Below are 26,209 nucleotides of genomic sequence, written 5' to 3'. Positions count from 1 at the left end.
CTAAATGATCTGTACAGAGGTCTAACAGCTTCTCTTCTCTTCTTGAACATGCAATGTTGTAAGGTCCCTTCAAACCCACACTTCTAAAAGGATCATATTTTGGTCACTTAAGAGACTAAGTATTTCTTCAGTCCTGAGGTTGAAAAAATTTTATTCAATTAAAAAGCATAAGTGGATAGCATCCCAGGAGTCCAGAAGACCTGGTTCCGAGGCCCAGACACTTTCTTTCCAATTCTGGGCAAATCACATAACTTCTCTCAGGTTCAATTCCTCAGGTATAAAACAAGAACAACAGCTTCTCTCCCACAAGGCTGCTTTGAGGATCAAATACAATGATCTCTGCAAAGTGTTTCGCAAATGTTAAAGCATTATATAAATGTTAGCTATTATTAGTAATATTCTTTTAACTAAAAGGCATGACCTGCAAAATTAGTCATTTCCTTTGAAGCTGTCTTCCCAAAGATAACCATTGCCAAGCTGAGAAAAAAAGGATTCTTCTACCCTTTTTGACATAGCCCAAGAAGAAATAATTGAGAACAATCCTATCAAACTGGCCCCATACACATTTGTGATCCAACAGTTCTATAAAGCATAATAGGGCACTGTAGCAGACACTACACACTGTACCATAAGGCACACATTCAATAAACATAAAGGCTTTTAAGAATCCTTGGTAGTTATTTCCCTGGTAAATTACCCTGGCAGCTTTCAATTGCAATTTGAAGAAACAATCCTACTATCTAAGCTAGGTCTGTTTTTCTTTTCATAAAATAGGCAACAAAGTCCAAAGCTCTAAGTGATTCTGGTGAAGCACAATAGTGGACACAGTTGCCTATATGGTCACACAGTTCTCAAAAATATATTTGAGCTACTAATTGAAAAAACTATACAATCAAAATATAATTTGTCCTCTTTCTCTTAACATTCCTAATGATTGATTTAATCTCTGATGAGCTAACTCCACGACACCCATGGCTTTGAAGACATACACATTCAGAAAATTATCCTCAATGTTGAACACATTGAGGATGACAACAATTTAAACTGAATATTTTCATATGTTCATTTCCTCCAAACCTGAAGCCTTAACATTATCTAGAATGTTCTTCTATTATAGAATATAAGTCATAAGTACATAGAATTTTTCAGAGATGGAAGGAATCTTAGAACACTGTATACTGGGGACCAAAGAATAATCTAGTCCAACCTTCTATTTTTAAAGGCAATAAACAAAAGTCTCACTCCTAATTAGCAGCAGAGGTAGGGCCAGAACCAGAGCATCTCAACTAAGACCAGCATCATTGCCCTGAGTAACTGCGCTAAAAGATAAGAATTCCACAACTGAGAAAGAAATAATCTCATGTAAAAGTTAAGTCTGCATGATGGCTTTATTATAAGCTACAAGATGTCCTATGCAGAGCAATCTACTCAGGAGAAAGAGTAAATCAGATTGCTAAATAAATGGATAAAGTAGTAATTGTCCAAGCTCTTCCATCACTTTCCATGTCATTTTTCTATGTCAACTGGTATAGATTTGCTACTGTTACCAGTGCTACAAGATTTTTCCAAGATATTCTTTTGTGTATGAGATTTTAAAACACTTACCTGTCTGAGTCTTTTAGGGCTTTTACTAAATCAGAATAAATGTGCTGTTCTTTCTTTAAGGCATGAACCAGCTCTTCATACTCAGATCCTTGCTTTTCCTGGAAACAACAATGGACATCTGATATTAAAGTAGGGCTGTTAAAAGTATTTATCTGTATACAATATCCATGTAAACATATATAGACATAGGATTTGAAAATACATATTTAGAAAAACAACTATGGCAATCTTTGACTAAGTAACAGTTAGAGACCACCATCTGCAGGAGGAGTGAGGAACAGTTGTCTATCATCTAGCACAGAGCTGAAGCTGAAAGCTATTCATCCGACATATAAACAGCTGTTATTAAAGAAGACTAATAGTTCTGTTATTTGCCTGTCATGAAACATTCACCCATCTGAGCAGTTGTTCATCATTTTTACAACAGCACAAAAAGTGCTTTTTATCAGCCCCCTCACTCTTGAAAGTGTGGAAATTAACGACCCAACCAAAGTGAACGGGCAAGACAGGTATTCTGAGAACCTTATGTAAAGCATTAGCATGCTGGGGGAAAAGCTCTGAAAATTCTCTTTGGTTGTCTACTAAACTATTGCTTTTCTAGAATCAAGATATTCTAGGAGAAAATGCTATTTGATTTCTAATCAAAAAAGATTACATAATAAAAGTGACTGACTGCCAATTATGTGTTGAGAATGCTGAACTACCAGCTTCGTCATAATAAGTGACTTATACTAACTACTAGAAATGTCACAGTCTTATGGAAACCATGCCAAATGTCACAGTTCCTGCCTGGAGTTCAGCACTTCTAAGCGCTTCTACATTCAATAACTGTTTCACTTGGTTTTCTGTAATATTCTACCTATACACTTCTGCTTTAGCACATCATGTTCATAACCAGGAAGAGTCAACAAGTGGGTCCTGAAGATTGACCAGGTAGACCAAGTCAGTCACTGCTGCCACACCTTCCTCTCCACAAGCTACAGGTATCTATACAGAGAGGCACTAAAGTCCCCTCCCCTAATCCACTCAAGAGTTTGACTATCCACAATCATCACCTCTGACCCAAAGACATTTGGGGAATCAAACAAAAAGTGGATGGTCTTCCTCAGGAAAGGCTAAGGGTTCATACACTAGAAAACCTACCACATATAAAAGCATATATAAATTAATATATTCAAGGTAGTTTTGGAAACTAGAGCCCTAGGATCTTGCAATCAAGAAAGACTTCACCTAGCAATTGGCATTTAAGCTGAGTCTTACAAGAAACCAGAAATGACAAGAGGCAAAGGTGAGGAGGAAGAGTATTTTAGGCTTTGAAGACAGCAAGTGAAAAGTAAGAGAAAGGAGATGAGTAATTAGTAGTAAATGAGGAAGAGTGATTAGGTAGATTTGGCTGGATCACAAGTGTGTAGAGGGGAGTATATGTAAGAAATAGAAAGAAGTTATGTTCTAAAAAGCTTTAAACCAAACAGAGCTAATTGGGAGCCATTTACTGGGGAAGAGAATGGGTGGACAGACTTATGCTTTAAGAAAATCAATTAGATGGCTGTGTAATGGACTAATTGGAGAGGGGAAAAGTAATTTTAGTAAAGGTGACCAAATAGGAGTTTATTGCAATAGTCCAAATATAAGCTGATGTGGGTTCCAAACCAAAGGTAGCAAATGTGTGGGTGGAGTAAAAGGAGACAAAAGATGCTAAGACAAATCATTTCCCCTCTCTTGGCCTCAATTTTTCCATCTATGAAATAAGATATGGGTAAATGATTTCTAAATTTATTTCCAAGTCTAAAAATCAGGTTCTATGAAAAAAAAAATTGACTACATGAAAAATAACATGGCAAAACTGGTAGAGAACTAGTGGTGAAGATAGGAAAACAAGGGCTCAAATCCTACCTCTGACATGTAAATGACTAAAACCATTTAAGCTCTCAATACCTCAGAAAATTCTCTAAAACTCTAAATTTTAGGGCAGGTATTGATCTCTGCATTGGAAGAGGGAGTTGTTCATTAGAAGGATAAGTAGACTGATGAAAACACATTATAAGTCTGGTCTACAAAAATATTAATGACAAGAATGTTCAGAGGAGAAATTCCTGAAAATATTTTTGCCTACCCCAAGGTAAGCCAAAGTGAATAAACCTCTTGCTAGAAGAAAATTGCTCACCCATGTTAGCTAAATTAACTCCAGAGATTTAGGAGGCCATTTCATAAATTGTCCTATCCTAATACACTAAATCATACCCCATTAGAATAAATTCACTTGGCTTCTTCAGTGCAGCCGATTAAACCAAAGGTCTCATATCTCAAATAGGATTCAAGTGCCAAGAAGCTTAGGCAAGAACAAGAGATGATGAATTTACACCTCATCAAAATCAGGAAATGAACCAGTCCAAGAAACAAGTGCCTGTCATCAACACAAACATCAATGGCCCAAAATGAAACCACTGCAATGTGTTCACCACAATCTTAAGAGACAAAGCTCAAGTAGAAAGGGGAATTACTTCCCAGCAGTGAAGAAGACGGACAACAAACAAGTATATATCAATTTAAATAGTTAGAAAATGTCAGCAGCTTTATGACAACTTCATTAATTCCAGGCCTGAGCAATCAGCTGTAATGTTTCAACAATATCAATAACTGCTACACCAATCATAAGTTTAACTAGAACAAATTAAATATAATAAAGATATCTGTTCTATGTCCTTCAAGTCTCTATCACCAAAATTAACGCTCAGGTTCCTACCATAATTAACATAAAGGCAAAGGACAAATGATACACTAGTCATAATGCATGACATGAAAATAATAAAAAATATTTACATGACACTTTAAAGTTTGCAAATTTTCTAACATATATTATCCCATTTAGGATACTAACCACACTCCCTGTAACAAGGTGAAATAGAACACTTTGGAGGAAAGAAAACACAGACCAAAAATAAATGAATAAATAAAAATCCTACAATGTAGTAAGTCAGGATTCTAAAATTTTTAGTTTTAAAAAAACTAGTCTGACCATGAAATTTTTACTATAAATCTTACACAGTTAATTGTTTAAAAAAAAAAACTAAAAATGGCCAAGAATATGAATTACTTAGGGAAATTCCTATGTGACAAGAACTATTAGGAAAACTGAAAAGCGGTTTACCAAAAAATAAGCTTAATCATCTTAAATTATAAAATATAATAAGTTCCAAATGGAAATTCAACTGAAGTATAAAAAATCATATCATAAAAAACTGGAGGAAAATAGGTAGCAGTATCTTTCACAGTTAAGACTAGGGGGAAGAGATAATAAGGAAAAAGACTTGTACAAAAATATCTATAGCTGCGCTCTTTGTGGTAGCAAAAAATTGGAAAATGAGGAGATGCCCTTCAATTGGGGAATAGCTAAACAAATTGTAGTATCTGTTGGTGACAGAATACTAATATGCTAAAAGGAATAACAAACTAGAGGAATTCCATGTGAACTGGAATGACCTCCAGGAATTGATGCAGAGTGAAAGGAGAAGAACCAGGAGAACCTTATACACAGAGACGGATACACTGTGGCACAATCTAACATAACGTACTTCTCTACTAGCAGCAATGCAATGATTCAGACAAAGCTGAGGGACTTATGAGAAAGAACGCTATCTACATCCAGAGGAAGAACTGTGGGAGTAGAAAGAGAGAAGAAAAACAACTGCTTGATCACACGGGTCGATGAGGAAGTGACTGGGGACATAGACTCTAAACCAGCGATTCCCAAAGTGGGCATCACCACCCCCTGATGGGTGCTGCAGTGATCCAGGGGAGCGGTGATGGCCACAGGTGCATTTATCTTTCCTATTAATTGCTATTAAAATTTTTTAAAAATTAATTTCCTGGGGGTTAAGTAATATTTTTTCTGGAAAGGGGGCAGTAGGCCAAAAAAGTTTGGGAACCATTGCTCTAAATGATCACTCTAGTGCAAATACTAATAATATGGAAATAGGTCTTGATCAATGACACATGTAAAATCCAGTGGAACTGCTCGTTGGCCACAGAAGCGGGTAGGAGGAGGGGAGGTAATGAACCTAAATCATGTAACCATGGAAAAATATTCTAAATCAATTAAATTAAATTAAAATTTTCAAGTGAAAAAAAGACTAGGGGGAGAATTCGTAACCAAATAAGACTTATTTATTTATTATTAACCAAATAGAAGAGACCAAAAAAAAAAAAAAGGTAATTTATATTCCATGAAATTGGGATCACTCCTGTAAAAAAAAAAATTAATGCGATTAGAGATGGTAAAAAACTGTTGATTGGGAAAAGTTTGCATCAAATATATCTGATAAGGATCTGATATCCAAGACAAAGAATTAACATAAATATAAAATGAACCAAGAGTCATAATCCCAGGAGATAAGTGGTCAAAGGATATGAATAAATAATTGTTATCTACTAATAGAGAGTAGCTAGGTGGCTCAGTGAATAGAGTCCTGGGCCTGGAATCAGAAAGACTTAAACTCAAATCTGGCCTCAGATAATTACTAGCTGTGTGACCCTGGGCAAGTCACTTAATCTCTATTTGTCTTAATCCTTTAGAGAAGGAAATGGCAAACTACTTCAAAATATTTGTCAAAAAAAACACAGACAGCATTGATGTGTTGTGGTTTATAGGATCATGAAGAAGAATTAGACACTCCTGAATAACTGAACAACAACAATCTAGTAACAACTATATGAAAGACTAGTCTAATCACTGATAGAAATGCTAATTAAAACTTCTCAGTTTAGGGCAGCTAGGTGGCTCACTGGATAGAGAACTAAGCCTAGAGACAGGATCCCAGTCCTGAATTCAAATCTGGTCTCACACACTTCCTAGCTCTATGACACTGGGCACATAACCAGTATCAGCCACATAACCCAAAGTGCCTAGTCCTTACTTCTCTTCTGCTCTGGAACAGATATTCAGAATCAATTCAAAGACATAAAAGTGAGGATTTCTTATATTTATTTTTTATTGTCCTGCAAAACACACTTCCATGTTGGTCACTGTTGTAAGAGCAAACTGATAAATAACCAAAGCCCCAAAATAAAATCCATAAATTCACTAATGTGAAAGATGGCACCAACAGTTCTTCCTCTGGGGCCTTCTCTATCATAAGTCTTTCAAGATTGTCCCAGATCAGTGCATTGCTCTGAGTAGCCAAGTTTTCACAAACAATCATTGTAGAGTATTGCTGTTATTGTATACAATGTTCTCCCACTTCTGCTTTTTTCACTCTACATCAGTTCCCACAAATGATCTTTCCAGCTTTTTCTGAAATAGTCATGTTTATCATTTCTTAGAGCATAATAATATTCCATTACCAACATGTACCACAATTTGTTTAGCCATTCCTCAATTGATAAACATTCTCTGTACAAGTAGGTCCTTCTCCCTTTTTTATTATCTCTTTGAGATCAGACCCAGTAGTGGTATTAGTGGATCAAAGGGTATACACAATTTTATAGGCCTTTGGGAGTTCCAAACTGCCCTCTAGAAGATAAAGGGTTTTTTTAAAAAAGTAATAATAATATAACTACTCGGTTTCACCTCACTATCAGCAAACCAATAAATATGGCAAAAGAGATAAAAAGTCTGTTGGAAAGACTACAGAAAGATAAACATAATTATAATTTTTAAAGCTATGAAGTGATCCATCTATGCTGGAAAGCAATCTGTAATTATGCTTTTTTTTTAATTACTAAAATGCCTTTTGACTCAGTGATCCTACTGCTAGGAACAAATTCCAAGAAGGAGCAAGACAGAAGGAAAGGTCCCACATATACATATATATTTACACCTACACTCTTTTTTTTAATAATAGAGAACTGGAAACAAAATTAGTGTTCAAAGACCAGGGAATGACAAAATAAACTGTGGCACATGAATGTAAAAGAATATTAAATTCACTATTAAAAAAACAGCAAATATGAAGAACTCAGAGTAAACAAGAGTGGACAACAGCAGAACTAGGAAAACAACACACATGATATCTAGAGCAAAGGCAACTGAAAGAACAGAAAGATAAAACTATATACTGTATAACTCTAATAACCAAGCTCAGCCCCCATGAAGAGTTAAAAAAAATGCATTTTCTCTCTTCACTACAGAGGTGCAAAATGAGATCTAACAGTACAGAATACTGACATGGTCAATATGTTGGTTGATTTAACCAAATTTTTTTTTTTTTGCCACTCCTTGCTTACTTTTATTTTCATCTTTGTTAACAAGGATGGCTTATTGGGTAAGGCTAGGAGAAGAGACATAAGCAGAAATTACTTGTATAGAGAAACAAAAGACATTAGGAAAAGACAAAAACCTAAATATCACCAATTTACAAACAGAATAACATAAAATATAGCATTAAATTTGTTTTACCGACTATAAGTTGCTTCAATATTAAAGGATCTGTGAATTTCACTGGTGAAGGTATCCCTCTTCCACCATCATATTCCAACTTTTCCATAACTCAACAAACTATCTGAGTTGCTATGGCCAAAAATAAAATTGATTGCCTGGCTGCCAATCATCTAATGATGAGCCTCTCTGAATTTAACAAGTCTGGCTCTTATATAAGAGACACAGTCCATTACCAGATGTATACTTGAAATGTTTTCACCTAAGGGTTCACCAGAGTATGAACTCTGCTAATATAACTGTTAAGAATCAGAGTCACTTTGACAATGTAGGAAATGTAACTCTCAGAGGAGGCTTTTACAGTAAAGTAGTACAATCACACAAAAATTTAAAGACAGTTTTGTGGACATTATAAATATAAGCAACAAAAATGGGATTCACTACAAATAAACCAAAATTATTATATTTAATAACTTATTTTGTTTCAATGTGGCTATAGTGAACATAGCTTTTATCTATGTCCAGATCCAGCACTACCATGCCATCCTGAAGTCATCTCCCATCAGAGCCAAAGTCCCCCTCCAATTCTTCTTTCCTCTTACCCCTCAGCTCTGGCTGAAAGAGAACTGGGCAATCATTTAGGACAGTGATGTCAAACTCAAACAGACACAGGCAGCCTAGTTAGAAAACCACAAATCAACATTATCTATGTGTACTATATTTTCATTTATTTTATTAAACAATTTCCCAATGACATTTAAATCTGTTTCTATCTCTGATTCACACCTATCCTCTCATTTTATAGATAAAGAAATTCAAAGACTGAGAGCTTTGTGGTTTGCCCAAGCTTGCAAAATGAGGACTAGGTCTTGAATGAACTGCTGCAGAGTAAACAAACAAGAACAATAATCATAGTGACTACAATAATATAACTGAAGAAAATACTAAAATGAAGCCCAGTTCTGAATAACTGTAAGAACAGATATGTGGCCCAAAATACCAATCTGTTTTTTTAAGAGAAAGGTAAAGCTCTAGAAAATGCAACATAAGGTTTCACAGAAATAGTCACATTAGTCATTATTTTGGGTTAACTTTCTACCTTGTTACAAAGAAAATTTTAAGTTCCAGGACAGAGAAAATATAGAAATGACTGTAAAGTAAAAAGAAAAGGCATCCAGAAAACATTTCTTGTGGGGTATTTTTCTGTTTTCAGCATTAGCTACAGGAATTGAATCCAGATCATTGGTAGATAGACCATAAGTTATGCCATTTGGAAACTCATCAGCTATATTTTCATTTCAAGGAGGCAGACTCACCCACGCCAATTAAGATATGTCTTAATAATTTTTTGTAGAGTTTGTCTCAACTTAGTCAAAATCAGCCAGGTTACATTAAAATTATTATGTAACAAAGACAGACAAGTACAAAAATAAATATAAAATCCCAAGCAAGCTTGAATTAAAACAGATTTCAGATGTTTGGTCAACAACTGATATAGGATCCTGAGCTTTGTAATGATTTATCAATTCATCACCAAAATGGGAACCCAATTTTCTGAGTACATTTAAGTTTGGAAACTAACATCAGGGTATACAAATATAACCCATAGAGGAAATGGCCATATTTTGAAATAATTCTTCCCTTCCTGGGTTTCTTACTTCTTCATATTCCATGTAATGCCAGAGGCCATTGCATTTCCTAAATTTCCTTCACATTTACCCTCTAATTAAAGGGCTTAAAAACTTAGCCACTTTAGGCTTAGGCCCACCAACCCTCAAGTTTATGTAGTTCTAGAAGCCTGTGGAGAACAAATAATTCTCTCACTTTTTAATCAGGAGGTAATTTTCCAGTTTCTGGGACATGTAGTCAAAGTCCTAATGCCTTGGATTGAAGGTTATTCATCTGTACGGAGAAGATAATGCCACCTAATTCACTACCACATTGTGAGGTTTAATTAATGATAAGGAAGCACTTGGAGATCTCTTTGGATCATGATGGCTTCCACATTTTCCCTATAAAAATACAAATAATTTCAGAAGTAAAATTCAGCTGAGCTTACCTCTGAGGATTGAGCTTTTCTGACTGCTAGTTGCTGAGAAGCATACTTCTCCGTTAAGTCTTCGTTCTTCAATTCAAGCTCCTCCTTAGTTTTTAAAAGATGATTTAGCCGATTAAAAAGCTGTTCAAGTTCTACATCTTTTTCTTTGATCTTCCCATCGAGTCGCTAAGAAAACCAAGTAATGCAAATTCAAGTATTTTCCACGGCAAAAACATGGAGCAACTGTCACAGGTACATAATATTTTGCTTTTCTTTTAATGACATCTTGTTCTAGAAATAACTCCCCTTCACCAAATAATGTGAGGTGATTATAGGAACATAATTCTATTCTCTTTTGACTAAATTACTGCTCACCAAATGTGAAAGTTTCCCAACTGACTGCTCTGGTTACAGTAGTATGTCATTTATGTATAGAAAAGGTCAGAGTAGTGACAGTCAATATAAACTTCCTTTACACCACATGACCAATGTCGCCTTACCCTGTTTTCAAGATGCTCATTCCTTGTCATATCTGCTCCTATTAAGATGAATCTGTGATTAACTCCTTTATGCTGCAAATCCAAATATCTCTTTGGTAAGATTGCAAACCCTGACTCAAATGAGAAAAATGTCTGTGAACATTTCAAACTAGCTTAAACTTTTCCCTATCCACTGAGAAGATCTGAGGTCCAGCAGGGAAAATCCAAGGTTTCACAGCTCCCATGGCCACAACAGAAATTCTTTAGGACCATGTCTAATAAATTTACTGTCTCCATCCAAAAATGCCTCAGGGTCCAATAACTAGTCCCCTGGGGGAGATGTATCACATAAACAAAACTGAAAAATAAGCTGTGTTAATATTAACATAGATTTAATCAACTCAATAAAATCCTTTCTGGCTCTAAGCTTTTGGAATATAATATAATACAAAATGTTAAATTCGAATTCAACAAACACATATTAAACAAGCACTTTGCACAGCACTGGATTAGGCACTGAGAATAATACAAAAAGATGATCCAGGGACAGCTAGCTGGCACAGGGAATAGAGCATCAGACCTAGAACTTGGAGAACCTTGGTTGAAATCTGGCCACAAACACTGCATAGCTGGGTGATCCTGAGCATGAGCAAGTCTCTTAACCCCAATTGCCTAACCCTTGCCACTATTCTATCTTTAAATTGATACTAATTCACAGAATAAGGTTTTTTTTTAAAAAATGATCCAGTTTTTACCTTTAAGGATCTTATAAATTATGGATATAGCTTGATATTGTAAATTGCTTTAACAAGAAGAAAATAACATTAGGTACATTAGATTATAGAGCAAAGGAACACTATAAAAATTAAACATTGGTGATTAGCTAAACCAAGTTAGAGGGATTAAAGATTAATTTAAAAATACATATATATACTTTTTTTCTTAACACTTTCTGTCCATCATGGAAAAATATATGCATGCATTTTTTTATTTTAATCCTCATCTTCTGTCTTAGAATTGATACTACATATAAGTTCCAAGGCAGAAGGGTGGTAAGGGCTATACAACTGGGGTTAAGTGATTTGCCCAGAGTGTCTGAAGCCAGATTTGAATCCAGGTCCTCCTGACTATAGACTTGACTCTCTACCCACTGAGCCACCTAGCTGAGCCAGAAAAAAATATTCTAATTTGTGTCTGAGACAATCAATACAATGATGCAACAGTACATTTTTATGATGTTACAGTGAGATTTATGTATAGTAAGATAAAAAGGATATTGCAACAATAGTGGTTGAAACAATTCAAAAAATATATCAGCAGTAATAGTAATAAAGCACATAAACAAAATATAAAAAATACAATTAAAAAATAAAACATAATATGTGTGGAAAACTGCTCTAAATGTCATGTGAACTCAAAACTTATTTCTCATATGGAAATTGGGAATGAGGACAGTTTCTCCATCTCACCTCCCATTCTAGCACTGATCTTTAAATCTTCAAAAAAGACAAAACAAAATATACAAGAAAAGCAAATCATTGTACCTGCAGCAAGATATCCTTCTGATTGACACTGTCTGTTAAGCATTTCATAACTTGTTCCTGGCTCTGCAATTTCTGATTACTTTCACTCAAAAGGATTTTGTAATGTTGCTCCACTGACTTCTCTTTCTCAATTATTTCACCATGTAATTTCTCTACTTGATTTCGAAGGTCCTACAAAAAAAAAATGAATTAACTTTACAAAAATTTCAAGCTAACAATCAGCATTTGCTTAACTTTCCACACTTTTCAATTAGTAATCCAAAGAATATATTTGGTAAATGTGTTTTTTTTTAACTTAAAATTTTAAAAAATAGAATGTTAAGAAATCCATATCACTTTCTACTAAAAAGAGCATGGAGAAATGCATCAACTACCACCTCTTTGTCATATATGTAGTCATATTCACTAAACAGAAACCTAACATTAGAATCAAAAAGTTTTACTAAATTATAACTAAATTTCAAGAAAAGTACACAGAAATTAAATCAGTTTTCTACAAATTATTAACAACAGAGCACACTTGAGACTTGAATTCTCCATCTAGCAATCAGAGAAAAGGTCAGTAATATCTTCCTCTACAAAAGCTATTCTGAGAATCCTTTACATAATGGAGAATAAGCAATTAAAAACAATACCTAGGGGCAGCTGGGTAGCTCAGTGGAGTGAGAGTCAGGCCTAGAGACAGGAGGTCCTAGGTTCAAACCCGGCCTCAGCCACTTCCCAGCTGTGTGACCCTGGGCAAGTCACTTGACCCCCATTGCCCACCCTTACCAATCTTCCACCTATGAGACAATACACCAAAGTACAAGGGTTAAAAATAAAATTAAAAAAAAAAACAATACCTAACAGCTTTCTGAGGAAAAATAGGCATCAATATCAAAAGCCATATGAAAACATTTTCTAAACTACTAATAATTAGTAAAATGTATATTGAAGCAACTTTGAGCTACCACCTCATACCCATCAGATTAGCTAAGATGACAAAAAAAGGAAAGTGACAAATGCTGACAGAGTTGTAGGAAAACAGGTACACTAATCCAATAATGGTAAGAGCTGTAAACTAGTTTAACTATTCTTGGAACTATGTTCAAAAAGTTATTAAAACTGTGCACACTCTTTGATGTACAATATTGTTCCTCAGGTCTATATCCCAAAGGGATCAAAAAAAGATGAAAGGGACCCATATGCACAAAAATATTTATAGTTACTCTTTTGCAATGACAAAGAATTAGGAACTGAGAAGATGTCCATAAATTGGGAAATGGCTAAATAAGTTACAGTATAAGAATATGATAAAATACTATTGTGCTATATAAGAAATGATAAAACGGATGATTTCAGAAAAACCTGGTAATAGTTGTATGAATTGAAGCAAAATGAAAAGAACAGAACCAGAACAATTTATACAACAACAAACAATGTAAAGATAAGGAACCTTGAGAGACTTAGTAACTTTGATCAATACAGTAACCAACCACAATTCCAAAGAACTGATGATGAGCCATGCTATCTAACTCCACTTTGTATCCAACTTTGTAATGGGTTTTGCTTTTCTTGCCTTTTCAATAGGCTGGGAAAAAGGGAGATAGAGAATTCAGAACCAAAAATCAAAATTTAAAAATAAAGAAAAAAATAAGAGTACTATTGAACTAAAAAGCCTTATTGTATGAATTAAGTTTATGAGTTATATCCAATTTATATTCATATATGTTTAATACAACAAAGAATCTATCTGAATATTCCTTCCAATAAAACAGAATATCATATATCCATGTACCCTCATTCTGCTGGATTTAAATTTTCTCTTAAGTCCTAAATGGAGGGGAAGAGGGTGAGGTATTAATGCAACATGCTAGAGACCTTCTGTTAGTTCTCTTGATAATGTGGCTATATTTTTTACAGTCACATAATTGAACTGAAAGTGTGAAGGATTTAATAATGCACTGTATTTATTTCTTATTGCCTTTTTAAATGGTGTTTGATTTGAAATGACACCATAGCCTTCCTCCAACAAATCATATCCCATGCATACATCAAAATCAAAAAGATTCATTGAAAAATTTAACAACACTAAAAACTTTGTTCATCAACTTTCTAATTATAAATATCAAGTGAAGCATAAAGCAGGGAGAAGTATTTATGTCAAAGGTGTATGCCACTAATGTGGAAGATATCAAACATGGAGTCCAAATTAATGAAGAATTCCATATAGATGACAAGGTCCTCTGGAAGTTCTTGTCTTCAAATGACATGATGCTGATTATATCAAGTCCTAGAATACTGCAGAGAACCTTTATTAACTTAAAAGAAGTGGTCTTAACTCTCCACAACAACAACAACAAAAAAACAAGTAGATGAAGAAGGCCAATTATCAAGATAAGAGGTTGAACCAGATTAAACTGTAATTCAGAAATGTTTAACAAAAAAATTAAAATATATTACAACATACATAGACAAGTGGTTAGCTAAGTCAATATGCATCCCTCAGGGTTGTGTCTATTTGAATTTGGCACCACTTATCTAACCTAAGATATGCAGATAGATGGTCAACCCCTTAAGTTTACTCATCACATATTTGTGTTAGACAGACAATGCTAAAATAATGAGATGGGCACAGGAGACCGGATTGGATTGCCTTTAAGAACTGCAATGCACTTTTAATAACTCCAAGTTTCTCCCTGAAATAAAGTGTCCACTCTTTACCAATACTCTTCCAGTGATACCAATAGAGCAGTAAATCATGGAATACTAGAGCCTCTAAAGAATTAAACTTGAAAGTTAGTACAAAGAGCAACAAAGAAGCACCAGGTGGAAAAGAATAGGCCAAAACATCACCTACCAAACACAAAATAACTGATTTAAAAGAAATCATCAGAAAGGCATGTAATTGGAAAAGGTTGGCTGGTCATGTGACAAGAGTAAGGGATAGTGTACAATATGTATGTTTGACAGGTATCTTAGGGAAACTGTTATGGGAAACTGACAAATATATTTGCTTCTATTGCTTTGATCATGACATTTCTGCTCTTGATCACTTTCAAATTTTAACTAAATTTTTTTTCTCAAAAGTTTTTGGAGCACATAGGCTAATTATGCTACAACAGGGTCTGAAAACTCCAAAGGCCAAAGAAGACTTGTTATGGTCAAGGTTTAAAAAAAAAAAAAAACCACTACTCAGAAAAGTACTTATCTCTCTAACTCTCAGGTCTCTTGAAAGGATGTCAACCAAATATTGGGATCTAGGCATTTTAGAGTAAGCAATGATTTACCAAAATGGTTCGATACTTTAAATAAATCCATAATCTCCCTGATGTGGGCACTCACTCAAAAGGCAGATGACCATCCATCTACCTCTCCTCTTGTGAGTCTTCTGTCCATATCCTCCAAAGCCTCCACCCAATCCACTGGAAGCTTTCTTCCACATCCTTCAACATTCAGCAAGAAGCAATGCAGTGCTGAGCTTGCACTGAGCTATCCTCTGCTCTTCCCACATGGTCCATTTTCTTCTTCCAGGCAGCCATTTTTGGTGCACTCTCCTTTATGTCACTTTTTACAGACAAGTCATAGTAGTTAATAACAGTGTAGTCTATTTTACCCACTAGGGTAGATATTTTATCTTTGTGTTAGCTTCAGTTATCACAGCACAAGCATGTTTTTTGATGCTCAATAAATGTTTGTTGAATGAATAATATGAACGAATTTTCTAACAAAAATTCTTTCCTATTGACCAAAATATACTTTTTCTCATAAGCAGATATCTTTTTTGATATATAATATTTCAAGTAAGAGATGTTCTATAATGAATGCTTAAGATCTCTTAGCTAGAAATTCTTTTGTAATTAAGATGTACATTCTTAAATCCATAATACCACAAATCCTTCAAAATAGACCATATCCCAATGGACACTATTCTAACTAAAAACCAAAATAACATTGCAGATATATTCAATAATCTAAAAGGAGAGAAGTCAAAAGGACATGGATTCAACTCTCCACTGTGTCACCCACTTGTAGCATGACCCCAATTTGCTTAACAACAGACTGTAAAATCATTCACATCTACCTCTCCTAAGGTTGTTAGAAAGAACAAAAAGGAATGCAAAACACTTTATTAAGCAATTTACGTTGCTCTATATTTGCAATAAATTTGTATGCTGTCCTTGAAAGATCATTCAATTTTTGCCTTTTAATTTTAAAAATGTTTATATAACACATTAAATAAAGAGTGTGTGCTCTACATGTGTGCAGTAATTACAAATCCACTTAAATAATTTTCTGGACTCTATTCCTTCCTTTATGCAAACTTACATCAGTACCTTATTTTAGATGACTAGTTCAACCTCTATTGTGTAGGTATTCAGTACCAATTTGTTCTTCCTTCCTTTTCATTTGATTTTTTAAATTTTAAATCAACCACTTAGATTAAGAAACTTCATCCATTTTAAATAAAATGCATTAATGTAGTGCTACACTTTTCTCATTAACACAACACCATCAGCATTTTCACAACACGAACATACAAGTTTTCTTCTTCCAGTTGTTGTTGATAATAGAGTAATAAACTGTCTACTCTATGCAAAGATTACATTCTGAGTTTCTGTTTCCAGTAATGGACTACAACAATGTAGTCACATTTTCTTTTCCTGTCCCAGGTGTAGATCAAAGATAATCATGAGACTAGTACTTACAAGGTCAAGGAGGGCATCTAGAATTGCCTACTAAAGGTTTTTTGGGGGGAAAACTAATAAAATCAAATTGAGGATCACAGAATGTTAGAGTTAGAAAATGCCTCAGAGATCAAATGGACCAAGCCCTTCATTACAAATAGGAAAACTAAGGTCCTGAGAAGAAAACTGACTTATCCAAGGCCACATAAGTTAATGTAATGTTAGAGGTCTACTTAAGTCTCTTGATTTCCCAGTCAGTATTCTTTCCACTCTACCATGTTGCCTTCTCAATCTCAAACTTATACAAAAAACTTTGAATCGAACTGAGGCTGCCAGAAACCAATTTGAATATTGATATTCTAGAGGTTCCATTTTACCAATGAGCAGAAAAGAATAATTAAAGTTTTAAAGTTTTAAAAATAATTGCTAGAGGGGCAGCTGGGTAGCTCAGTGGAGTGAGAGTCAGGCCTAGAGACAGGAGGTCCTAGGTTCAAACCCGGCCTCAGCCACTTCCCAGCTGTGTGACCCTGGGCAAGTCACTTGACCCCCATTGCCCACCCTTACCAATCTTCCACCTATGAGAAAATACACTGAAGTACAAGGGTTTAAAAAAAAATAATTGCTAGATATGTACTGTAGTCCTTAGTCCTCCTCTCTTTGACTGTGGATTCACTGAAACCACCATCACAAATGAGCTCACTGATCAAGAATAATAATTAAGGAGGGTAGCTGGGTGGCTCAGTGGATTGAGAGCCAGGCCTAGAGACACAGGAGGTCCTAGGTTCAAATCTGGCCTCAAGACACTTCCCAGCTGGGTAACCCCCATTGCCTAGCCCTTACCACTCTTCTGCATTGGAGTCAATACATAGTATTGACTAAGGGTTTTAAAAAAAAAAGAATAATTAAGGTTAAAACAAAGAAACTCTCATTTTTCTCACTACTGATGAATCATACCCAAAACCATTCTAAGATTTCATATATACTATCCCCCCATTCTATAAGTGAGAAAAATGGAACCCACACAAGTTAAATAATTTGTTCTAGATCAAATAGGAAGTAAGTGGCAGAGATCTCATCTGAACTCAAGTCTTCTAACTCCAAATCCAGGGTTCTTCTACCATTCTACTTCAGGCTATGGTCACAATTTTCTTGACCCTCTCCAAAGAGGTTCCAAATGAAGTCCAATTGTTTTCTTTTGTTTTTCATTCATAGATTTGCTTTCCTTGTGTTCGCAACATTTGTGCTTATAAAGGGTACAACAGCAATTGGCATTAAAAATACATTGGAACAGATTGGATTGTCAAACCTGAAACTTAGCCCTTTTCTACAAATTCCTCTGGGCCTACCAGACCATGAATGTGATGAAGAGAAATCAGGGATGGCTTAATGGAAAGTAGTACTGAGTGGGTGTGTATGCTGAAAATTGTCTCAGAAGAAGAACAGACACCATGGTAACGTTAATATTGCTTGCCTTGCCTTGCTTCTACTTTGCACAGGTGGAGTTATAATAAGCAATTTGTGTCACTAGGAGGTATGGGGACTTCGGTTCCTACTTTGCTGGAAGAAAGAGAACTTGAAATTGATGGTTTCTAACTAGTGCTTAGCAAACTGTATAAATAATCTATTTTTCGTGCATTCACTTAGAAGGCTCCCATGCCACAGATAGAACAATATCATCATCATCATCATCATCATCATCATAACATTTATATAGCACTTATGTGCCAGATATTGTGCTGAGCACTTTAGAGATACTTCTTCATTTGATCCTCAAAACAAACAACCCTTTGGGGTGTAGGTATTATTACTAACCACATTTTACAGATGTGGAAACTAAAACAAGTAAATGTTAAGTGATTTGCCCAAGGTCACACAGCTCAATGTGGGAGGTTAGATTTGAACTCTGGTCTTTCCACTACACTGCCAGCTATCTCTTTTAAAAATAAACTACTGTTTTATCTCTGTATCTCCAATACATCTATCACAGTATTCTTAACATAGTGGGTGTTTCTTCATTTCCTTCTTTGCACAGGTTGGGACTATGGATTTGTAATATTATATGTGCTGTCAGTCTCAACTGATAAATTGATAAACTTTATTGAACTGCTTTTTTTCCCCTCTTTTTTACTTTTTTTTTTAAACCCTTGTACTTCGGTGTATTGTCTCATAGGTGGAAGATTGGTAAGGGTGGGCAATGGGGGTCAAGTGACTTGCCCAGGGTCACACAGCTGGGAAGTGGCTGAGGCCGGGTTTGAACCTAGGACCTCCTGTCTCTAGGCCTGACTCTCACTCCACTGAGTTACCTAGCTGCCCACTCTTTTTTACTTTTTGTTACAAGAGATGACTACTATCTGGAGGTAGAGAGGAGATAGATTCATAAATAAATTCATAAATAAAAATTATGTAAAAACAAGAGATGTCACTAAAAAATACAGTAAATATTTAAGAAAACTTTTGAACAAAGAAAAGAATTCCTGAAAAATGAGATCCTCTATTAGACAATAAGCTCTATTCGGGAAGAGTCATTTTTTATCTAAACTCTGTAACTCCTCCAAATACTAACACAATGCTCTGCACAAAATAGGGATTTAACAAGTATTTGTTCAATGGATAAAAAAAAATTGCAGTCAGTAAATATAAATCAATAATCAAACTCATTTCCCCTAAAAGATGATAATCTCAGACTACTATCAAATGTTCTCTTTTAGTTTGGTATGGTAGAAAAAAAACTGGACTAGTAAGCAACATTTCATTTGAATCTTAATTCTGCCCAGTCTACAACCCTAAGCAAGTCACTTCCCCTCCATGCAATCTGAGCTTCTTAATCTATAAAATGGAAGAGGTTGGGGCGCTTAGGGGAAGTGGAGCCCCATTTAATGATCTCAGCTCAATGATCAGAGGCAGCACAATATTAAGTACACTGGCTGGGAGTCATCTGAATACCTGGGTTCAGGTTTTAGTTTTACCACTTATGAGCTAAGTGAACTTGAAAATGTCCCTCCCACCTCTTTTGGGATTCAGTTACCTCACCAGTAAAATGAGAAAACGCATCTGTACTACCTATCTCGTACAGGTGCTGACAACAAAGCTGATGACTTCAAAGCATTTACGGAAATGAGAGCCACTATTCTCATGAACTCTATCCAATTGTAAAAAAATGCTGAAATATTATGAGTACTGCTCTCAAGAGATTTTCTTATAATGGTAATAAAATTACCACCAAAGTCATACCATGACGCTGCTCCCTTCCTCTGTGATTTCATTCCCTTTCCCCAAAATGCCTTCTCATCTTTTTAATCTTTTCAAATCATTGCCATCCTTTAAGGTCCAATTCAAGTCTCCCAGGAAGTTTTCCCCTAACTATTCCAACCTTTCACTGATTTTCCTTTCTTCAAGACTTCTGTTCTTCAATACTTAATTAGGGTATCTTCTATTGTTCACTGTTACTTAATGTAGCTTAGTCTCTTCCTCAGCTATGCTTAATTGAAAGTTAAGACTACATCTTATACTTTCTCTGTCACCCTCACCCCAACAATAGCAAACCCAGGACTGAGTACATAGTAAGTTCTTAATAAATATCTATTTGTCTGGCCTCAGATACTTCCTAGCTGTGTGACCCTGGGCAAGTCACTTAACCCCTATTGCCTGGTCCTTACCACTCTTCTGCCTTGGAACCAATACATAGTATTAATTCTAAGGTGGAAGGTAAGGGTTTTAAAAATAAACACTGATTCACAAAGTAAAATTCTAGATTAAAACTAGTTCAGTCTTTAAAAATAGGCCCATTCAATATGAAGCAGGACCTACTGACATCATAAAGTTGGCCTACTTTGGGTCCTATCCAAGAGGATTTCATTCATAAAGTCCACGCTATAGCAATGGATGTTATACCAAAATTTCAGGAAAATAACATTAAGTGAATATCTGAAATTTCCCATGCTTACTGGAAACTCCATTTCAATACTGTTATTAGAAAACTCAGACCAAAAGAGAAGGCTTTGAATGCTACATTTGTCTCTTAACCAAAGCAGAAGTGTTGACAGAATTTGAAAAGAAGTTATACATATAGGGTCTTGAAGTTTCAAATATTTACATAAGAAATAAGAGGCCAGATTCTTGATTTCCTTCTAAACTGAATTTGTTCAGCCTTATCTTTGGTCAGGTAAAGAAGAGGAAGTTTTTCATCCATCAAATTTTATCTTATCAAGTTTCTCTGTCAGAAAGTTGGCTGTCCTCAGGAAATGCCTTCAAATATTTGCACATAAATTCACTTTGTAGAACTCTCTCATTAATTTTAAGATACCCTATGAAATTATCCCCACCTTACCAGTGAGAAATAAATCGGTATGTCCATTAAGTCTTTAGTGAACATCCCCTACCTATCTGGCCCTGCACTGGGTGCTTTAGAAGACAAGAAGAGGAAGCACTGTGAAAAGGAAAGAGCAATGGACCTACAGTTCAAATCCTAACTCTACCATTTACTGACAATGTTTCTGTTGACAAATTACGACCCCCCAGCCTCAGGTTGCTCATTTGTAAAATGGGAATAATGAAACATTATTAACCACACAAACTATAATGAAGAATGTAATGCAAGTGGTACTAAATTGTGAACTATTATTACATTGAAGGACTGTCAGATATGGCTCCTGCCCTCGAGAAGCTTAAAAACTGATTTGGGAGAGAAGGCTAACAAACAGAACAAAAACAAACTCCCAGAATTCCTCAAAGATAAGGGATTTCCTCTACGTGAGTACTCTCCAAAACACTTCTAGTCTAGATGGCAACTCCGCTACAACTTAGCAGACAATCTTCAAGAACAGTTGTGAATGGAAAAATTCATCACCCTGCGACCACCTTTGTAATGAGCCAGGCTGGTCCTCAGGTGTTGAACAGTCTATAAGTTCATCACTGGCCTCCCAGAAAGGTCTTCCAGTTTGTAGAATCTGCCAGATCATCTGCTGTACTCACAGAGTGTCAAAGAATACAAACCTATCTTCATGCCATAATGAGAAGCCCCAAAGTAAGACTTCAGTGGTATATAACCTAAAATAAAACCAACTATGTAAGACCATAAATACGATAGAGGTAGAAAAAGGGGAGATCAGCAAGACTTATAAAGAGGGAAAGTAGAATAAAGGAATGCCCCTTGAATTCTGGCTTTACTACATCTACCTCTGATGGGGGTCTATAAAAAGTGGTTAAATAACCCACTGTCACCAATGCAACAAGAGTTGGAATGATCAATCAAGTTTAAATTAGAAATATTCTGAGTTTCCTACAATTCTTGGATTCTCTAATATTTGTGTGATCTTAGGTAAAATTATTTCACATTTCTGGATCTGAGTTTATTCATCTATAAAAGAAGGTTGGACTAAATGGTCTCTAAGGCATTTTCTAACATTAAAAAAAAATCTACAATCCTATAATCTTACACTGATCATTCAGAAGAAACACAGAGGTGCCCTGTCACAACAATATTCAGAAACAAAAGCTTGTAGCCTTCAATGTCACACTATACCCCAAAAGATGCTGTTCAAACTTAAGGTGGCATTAGCTGATGGGAGACTCTTCAGAGATGATATTGGCATCTGAAGTGTCTGCTGATCCCTTCTCATGGATCAGTGAAATGCTTCAGTATTACTCCAAAGCAAAGTGCTTTTGACTAACTCAGACTGGGGAAATAACTGCTTGAAAAAGCAGACAGGTCCTTTTCAGAAGAACAGAGGTTCCCATGGATGCTAGGGGGAAGAAATTTACTATTTTCTTGCCTTGACCAGTGAGTGTGGCCCCCAAGAAATCTTACTTATTAATTAGATATGCTACTATATGCCCTCCTTGAGGGCAAGGATTGTCCTTGTGCATTTGCCTTGCTGTGTAAGCCCAGCTTTTAGCACAGAACATAGCACTGATTGATTGGTGACTTGCCACAAGAAAGACAATTCTGCACTTCCACTGGAATTAGGTCTTAAGAGATACAGGAGGTACAAGTTTCTGCTATGACACTAACTGTCATGGTATATATGACCACAAGCAAGTCACTTCCCCCTGTGACCTTCTATTTCTTCACATGAAAAACAAGGGTAATAATAATACACAATCTAATTTACAAGTTTACTGTGAGGAAAGTTTTTGGTAAACATTAAAGCATTATAGAAATGTTGGGTACCATTATTAGTTTCAAGCTAGCAACTACCATTCCTCTAATAATGCCTAACCTGGCACCCAGAAACTTAAAAAAGACTAGGTGCTTCTTAAAGGAGGCTTGGATTTGTAATTCTTCCAATTTATCCTTAAATACCACCTTATTCCAGGACAGCTAGGTAAAATGCTAGATAAAATGCTAGTCTTAGGGTCAAGAAGACTCATTTTACTGAGTTCAAATCTGGCCTCAGACACTTACTAGTTGTGTAATCCTGGGCAAGTCACTTAACCCTGACTGCCTCAGTTTCCACATTTATAAAATGAGCTGGAGAAGGAAATGTATCCACTCCAGTATCTTCACCAAGAAAACTCCAAATGGAGATGCAGCCACAACTAACAACAACAATTCACCTTATTCTAGAAAAATACCAATTACTATAGCTACGCATCTGATATAAAGAGTCAAGAAAGATTTTAACCTTTGTTACAGCTCCTTTCCTCAGGTTTGTGGTCTGATACACAGTATATAGATAAGCAAAAACGCTTTTTAAGATGGCATGTTTAGATGATTTGCCAAAAGATGTTCCTAATGTTGTCACGATCTTATTTCCAGAAATCCATCAACCAGCATGAGTGTGAGAAATGCACTCTAGAGGTGTTCTGAGTCTAACTGCCCTAAAATTAAAACTGCTCCCATCAATGTACACTAGATTAGCCAGCCGGGTGAAGGGTACAACTTTAATTAGACTGTTGGTTTTCAGCCAGCAGATATGCCTCTCTGGAGCAAAAACAGCCAAGAATTGAAGAACACACTTGTCAGGTAAGTTGACAAAGGCTCCAGTGACAGATGAGGGCATTATAAGAGTCATGGGAATACTCTCTAAACTGATTTCTAATAAACGTTGCTTAAAAGAGAAAAGAAAAATAATGTAACTTGCTCCCATCCAGCACCAAATACTGAGAACCACAGTAAAAGATTACACATCTGAGAGAGATGAGGCCTTCCCCTTCACTCACAGAAGATAAGCATCATTCGTCCTTGCTCTCTCGTTCCAGTCATCAGAGCAAAGAAGCAAGTGGAAGTTTCAGAGGGAGCCAAGGATGTGTGATTTCTGGCAGCTCCCCGTTTCCAGCACAAAGAAGCTATGACATTAAGTGAAGCTAAGAAACAGATGAGGAAAATGCTGAATGAAAAGAAGGCTCCTGAATTGGCTTTTGGGGATTTGGGTCCCTCTGGTGGTGTGAAATTACATAACAATAGTGCTTAGTATTTTTTTTTAAGATGAATCTTTTCATTTAAGAAATAGTCCCATGTCATTTTTCAGGTTTAGTTCAAAAAAGAGACCATAAGGAAAGAAGATCCAAACTGACCTAATGACTAGAAACTTGCCAGATTACTAAAATCAAATTTACTTTAGATAAAACAACTCAAGTTAATTGGGGGTCCAGGGGGTGTGGGTGGGGATGGAAGGGGACATTGTTGTTTGTTTTTCTAAACTTAAGGCTATTGAAAATCATGAGTTCACTTTTCTTCTTGAACACACAGTATACTAATGGCCACTATGAGGCTTCAGGGTCATCAAAATGAAAATTAAATCACAATATCCAAGACTAAGTGTAGAAATCATAGGAGAAAGAGAACATTAGATCTGAAGAGGACCTTTAAACAGATTATTAGAATATAAAATATAAACTATAAGAACTAGAAACAACCTCAACATTGAATGTTAGAGCACAGAACATAACTGGACTAGGGAGGACTTTAGAACACAGAATACATATTAGCATTCTTCTTCAAGACTATCTAATGCAACACCTTTAATTAAGAGAAAAAACAAGTATTTGGAATAGCTAGTTAGTGGCAAAGCCAGGACTAGACCTTGGAGCCCCTAACTTCTAATGACATGCACTGTCCATGGCTGTGTGCATTTCCTATGAATGTGTACTGAATCTAAATCTAAAATATTTTTAAGGAGTTGTTTTTTGATGCTTTCTTACCATTTCCCTTTGCGGATATATGAAATAGCCTATTAACAGAGGATCATACAATGAAAACTTTACTATACCATATGCAACAATAATGTTAGTGTGGAAAGTAAGGCCTGGAAATCAAGACACACATTGAAGTTAGCATATAAATACAGGCATCACCAGGGGAAAATGGCCTCTCCTCTCCTTTCCTGATTGCTTCCATATTAGTGGATGAGAATATCATTACAGGGCAGCAAAAACCCCACTCTAAGAAGAATCTGCAAGGCCTTTCTTGGTATATAAAAGAAACAAATCCTTCTTTTCCTTTGCATGCAACAGGATAGGTCACTGAAAGGTTTTGCCTTTAATCTACATGCAGCAACATCTGGTGAGTATGAGGCTCTCTAGTTAATTAAAGTACCTAGTTAACTGAAATAAGCTGATAAGACAGATAAATCTAAAGAACTATATTCACATGCCACATTCAACATGCAAAACAAAAACCTTGGCTAAATGAAAGGATCTCACGCCATTTCCCAAGGATGAGTCACTGGGTCTCAATCCTCAGACTGGACAACACAGGATTTCTGTACACTACAGACAGATTCTTAATCTCAAATTCGTGAATTTCTTTGTCTGTTCTTTTTTTGTCTGTTACTACTGTGATAACTATTTCAATATAATCGATTTCCTTGGTAATCAGGTATTTTATGGATTTAAAAATATTCTGAAAAGGGGTCCATATCAGCTTCACCAGACTGCCAAAAAGGCTAAGCAGCAATTCTTTGATAGATGCAGAATTGCTGAAATAGGATGAAATACTTCACTGTTCTAGCCACAAGCAAACTCATAAAATACTGGGTCAGCAGAAGTTAAGTAAAGATCTTGGTATTAACCTACACTATATGGAAGCTTATGCAAAAGGGAAAGCAAAGTGCCCAACTTCCTCTTACTGTAAAAACAATACCTTTTACAGAAATTTCAGATTTGAAGGGCTAGAAGAAACCTTATAACAATGATGGAGAACCTTTTAGAGATGGAGTGTCAGCCCCTCCCACAAACCACCCCACTCAGACCCAGTGTCATGCCAGCCTAGAGACCACATGCTAGGCCCTCCCCCACACCAAGTGCCAGGCAGGGTCCACCACCCCTTACCCCACACAGGGGAGGGAGAAAGAGTTCCCATTGGGCTGCTGGGTGGAAGGGTGGATGATGTGAAAAAAATGTCCTCAAGCACAGTGGAGAGGGGGAGGGGAGCAGCTCCACCAGAGTCCCTCTGCCTTTCTAGCAATGAACTCAGAAGGGAAAGGAGCTGTGTGCACACAGAGAGCTTGTGTGCCACCTTTGGCACCCGTACCATAGGTTCGCTGTCACTGCTTTGGAACATA

At 35.9% G+C, this 26,209-nt stretch overlaps 1 protein-coding gene across 1 annotated transcript in view; it reads right to left on the bottom strand.

Annotated features, from left to right (window-relative positions):
* The window catches only part of CDK5RAP2 (CDK5 regulatory subunit associated protein 2), a 174,401-nt gene that overhangs the window by 70,942 nt on the left and 77,250 nt on the right, over positions 1-26,209 (bottom strand). Inside the window, exons 13-15 of the mRNA XM_044664271.1 lie at positions 12,040-12,210; positions 10,038-10,202; positions 1,606-1,703 (exon numbers count right to left, since the gene is read on the bottom strand). Coding sequence (XP_044520206.1) covers positions 1,606-1,703; positions 10,038-10,202; positions 12,040-12,210 — 434 coding nt within the window. The remainder of the gene's footprint in view (positions 1-1,605; positions 1,704-10,037; positions 10,203-12,039; positions 12,211-26,209) is intronic.

Source organism: Gracilinanus agilis, chromosome 2, assembly GCF_016433145.1.
Source record: "Gracilinanus agilis isolate LMUSP501 chromosome 2, AgileGrace, whole genome shotgun sequence".
Classification (NCBI taxonomy): domain Eukaryota; kingdom Metazoa; phylum Chordata; class Mammalia; order Didelphimorphia; family Didelphidae; genus Gracilinanus; species Gracilinanus agilis.
Note: the sequence above shows the minus strand (reverse complement) of the source record. Positions and strands in the feature narration are given on the sequence as shown.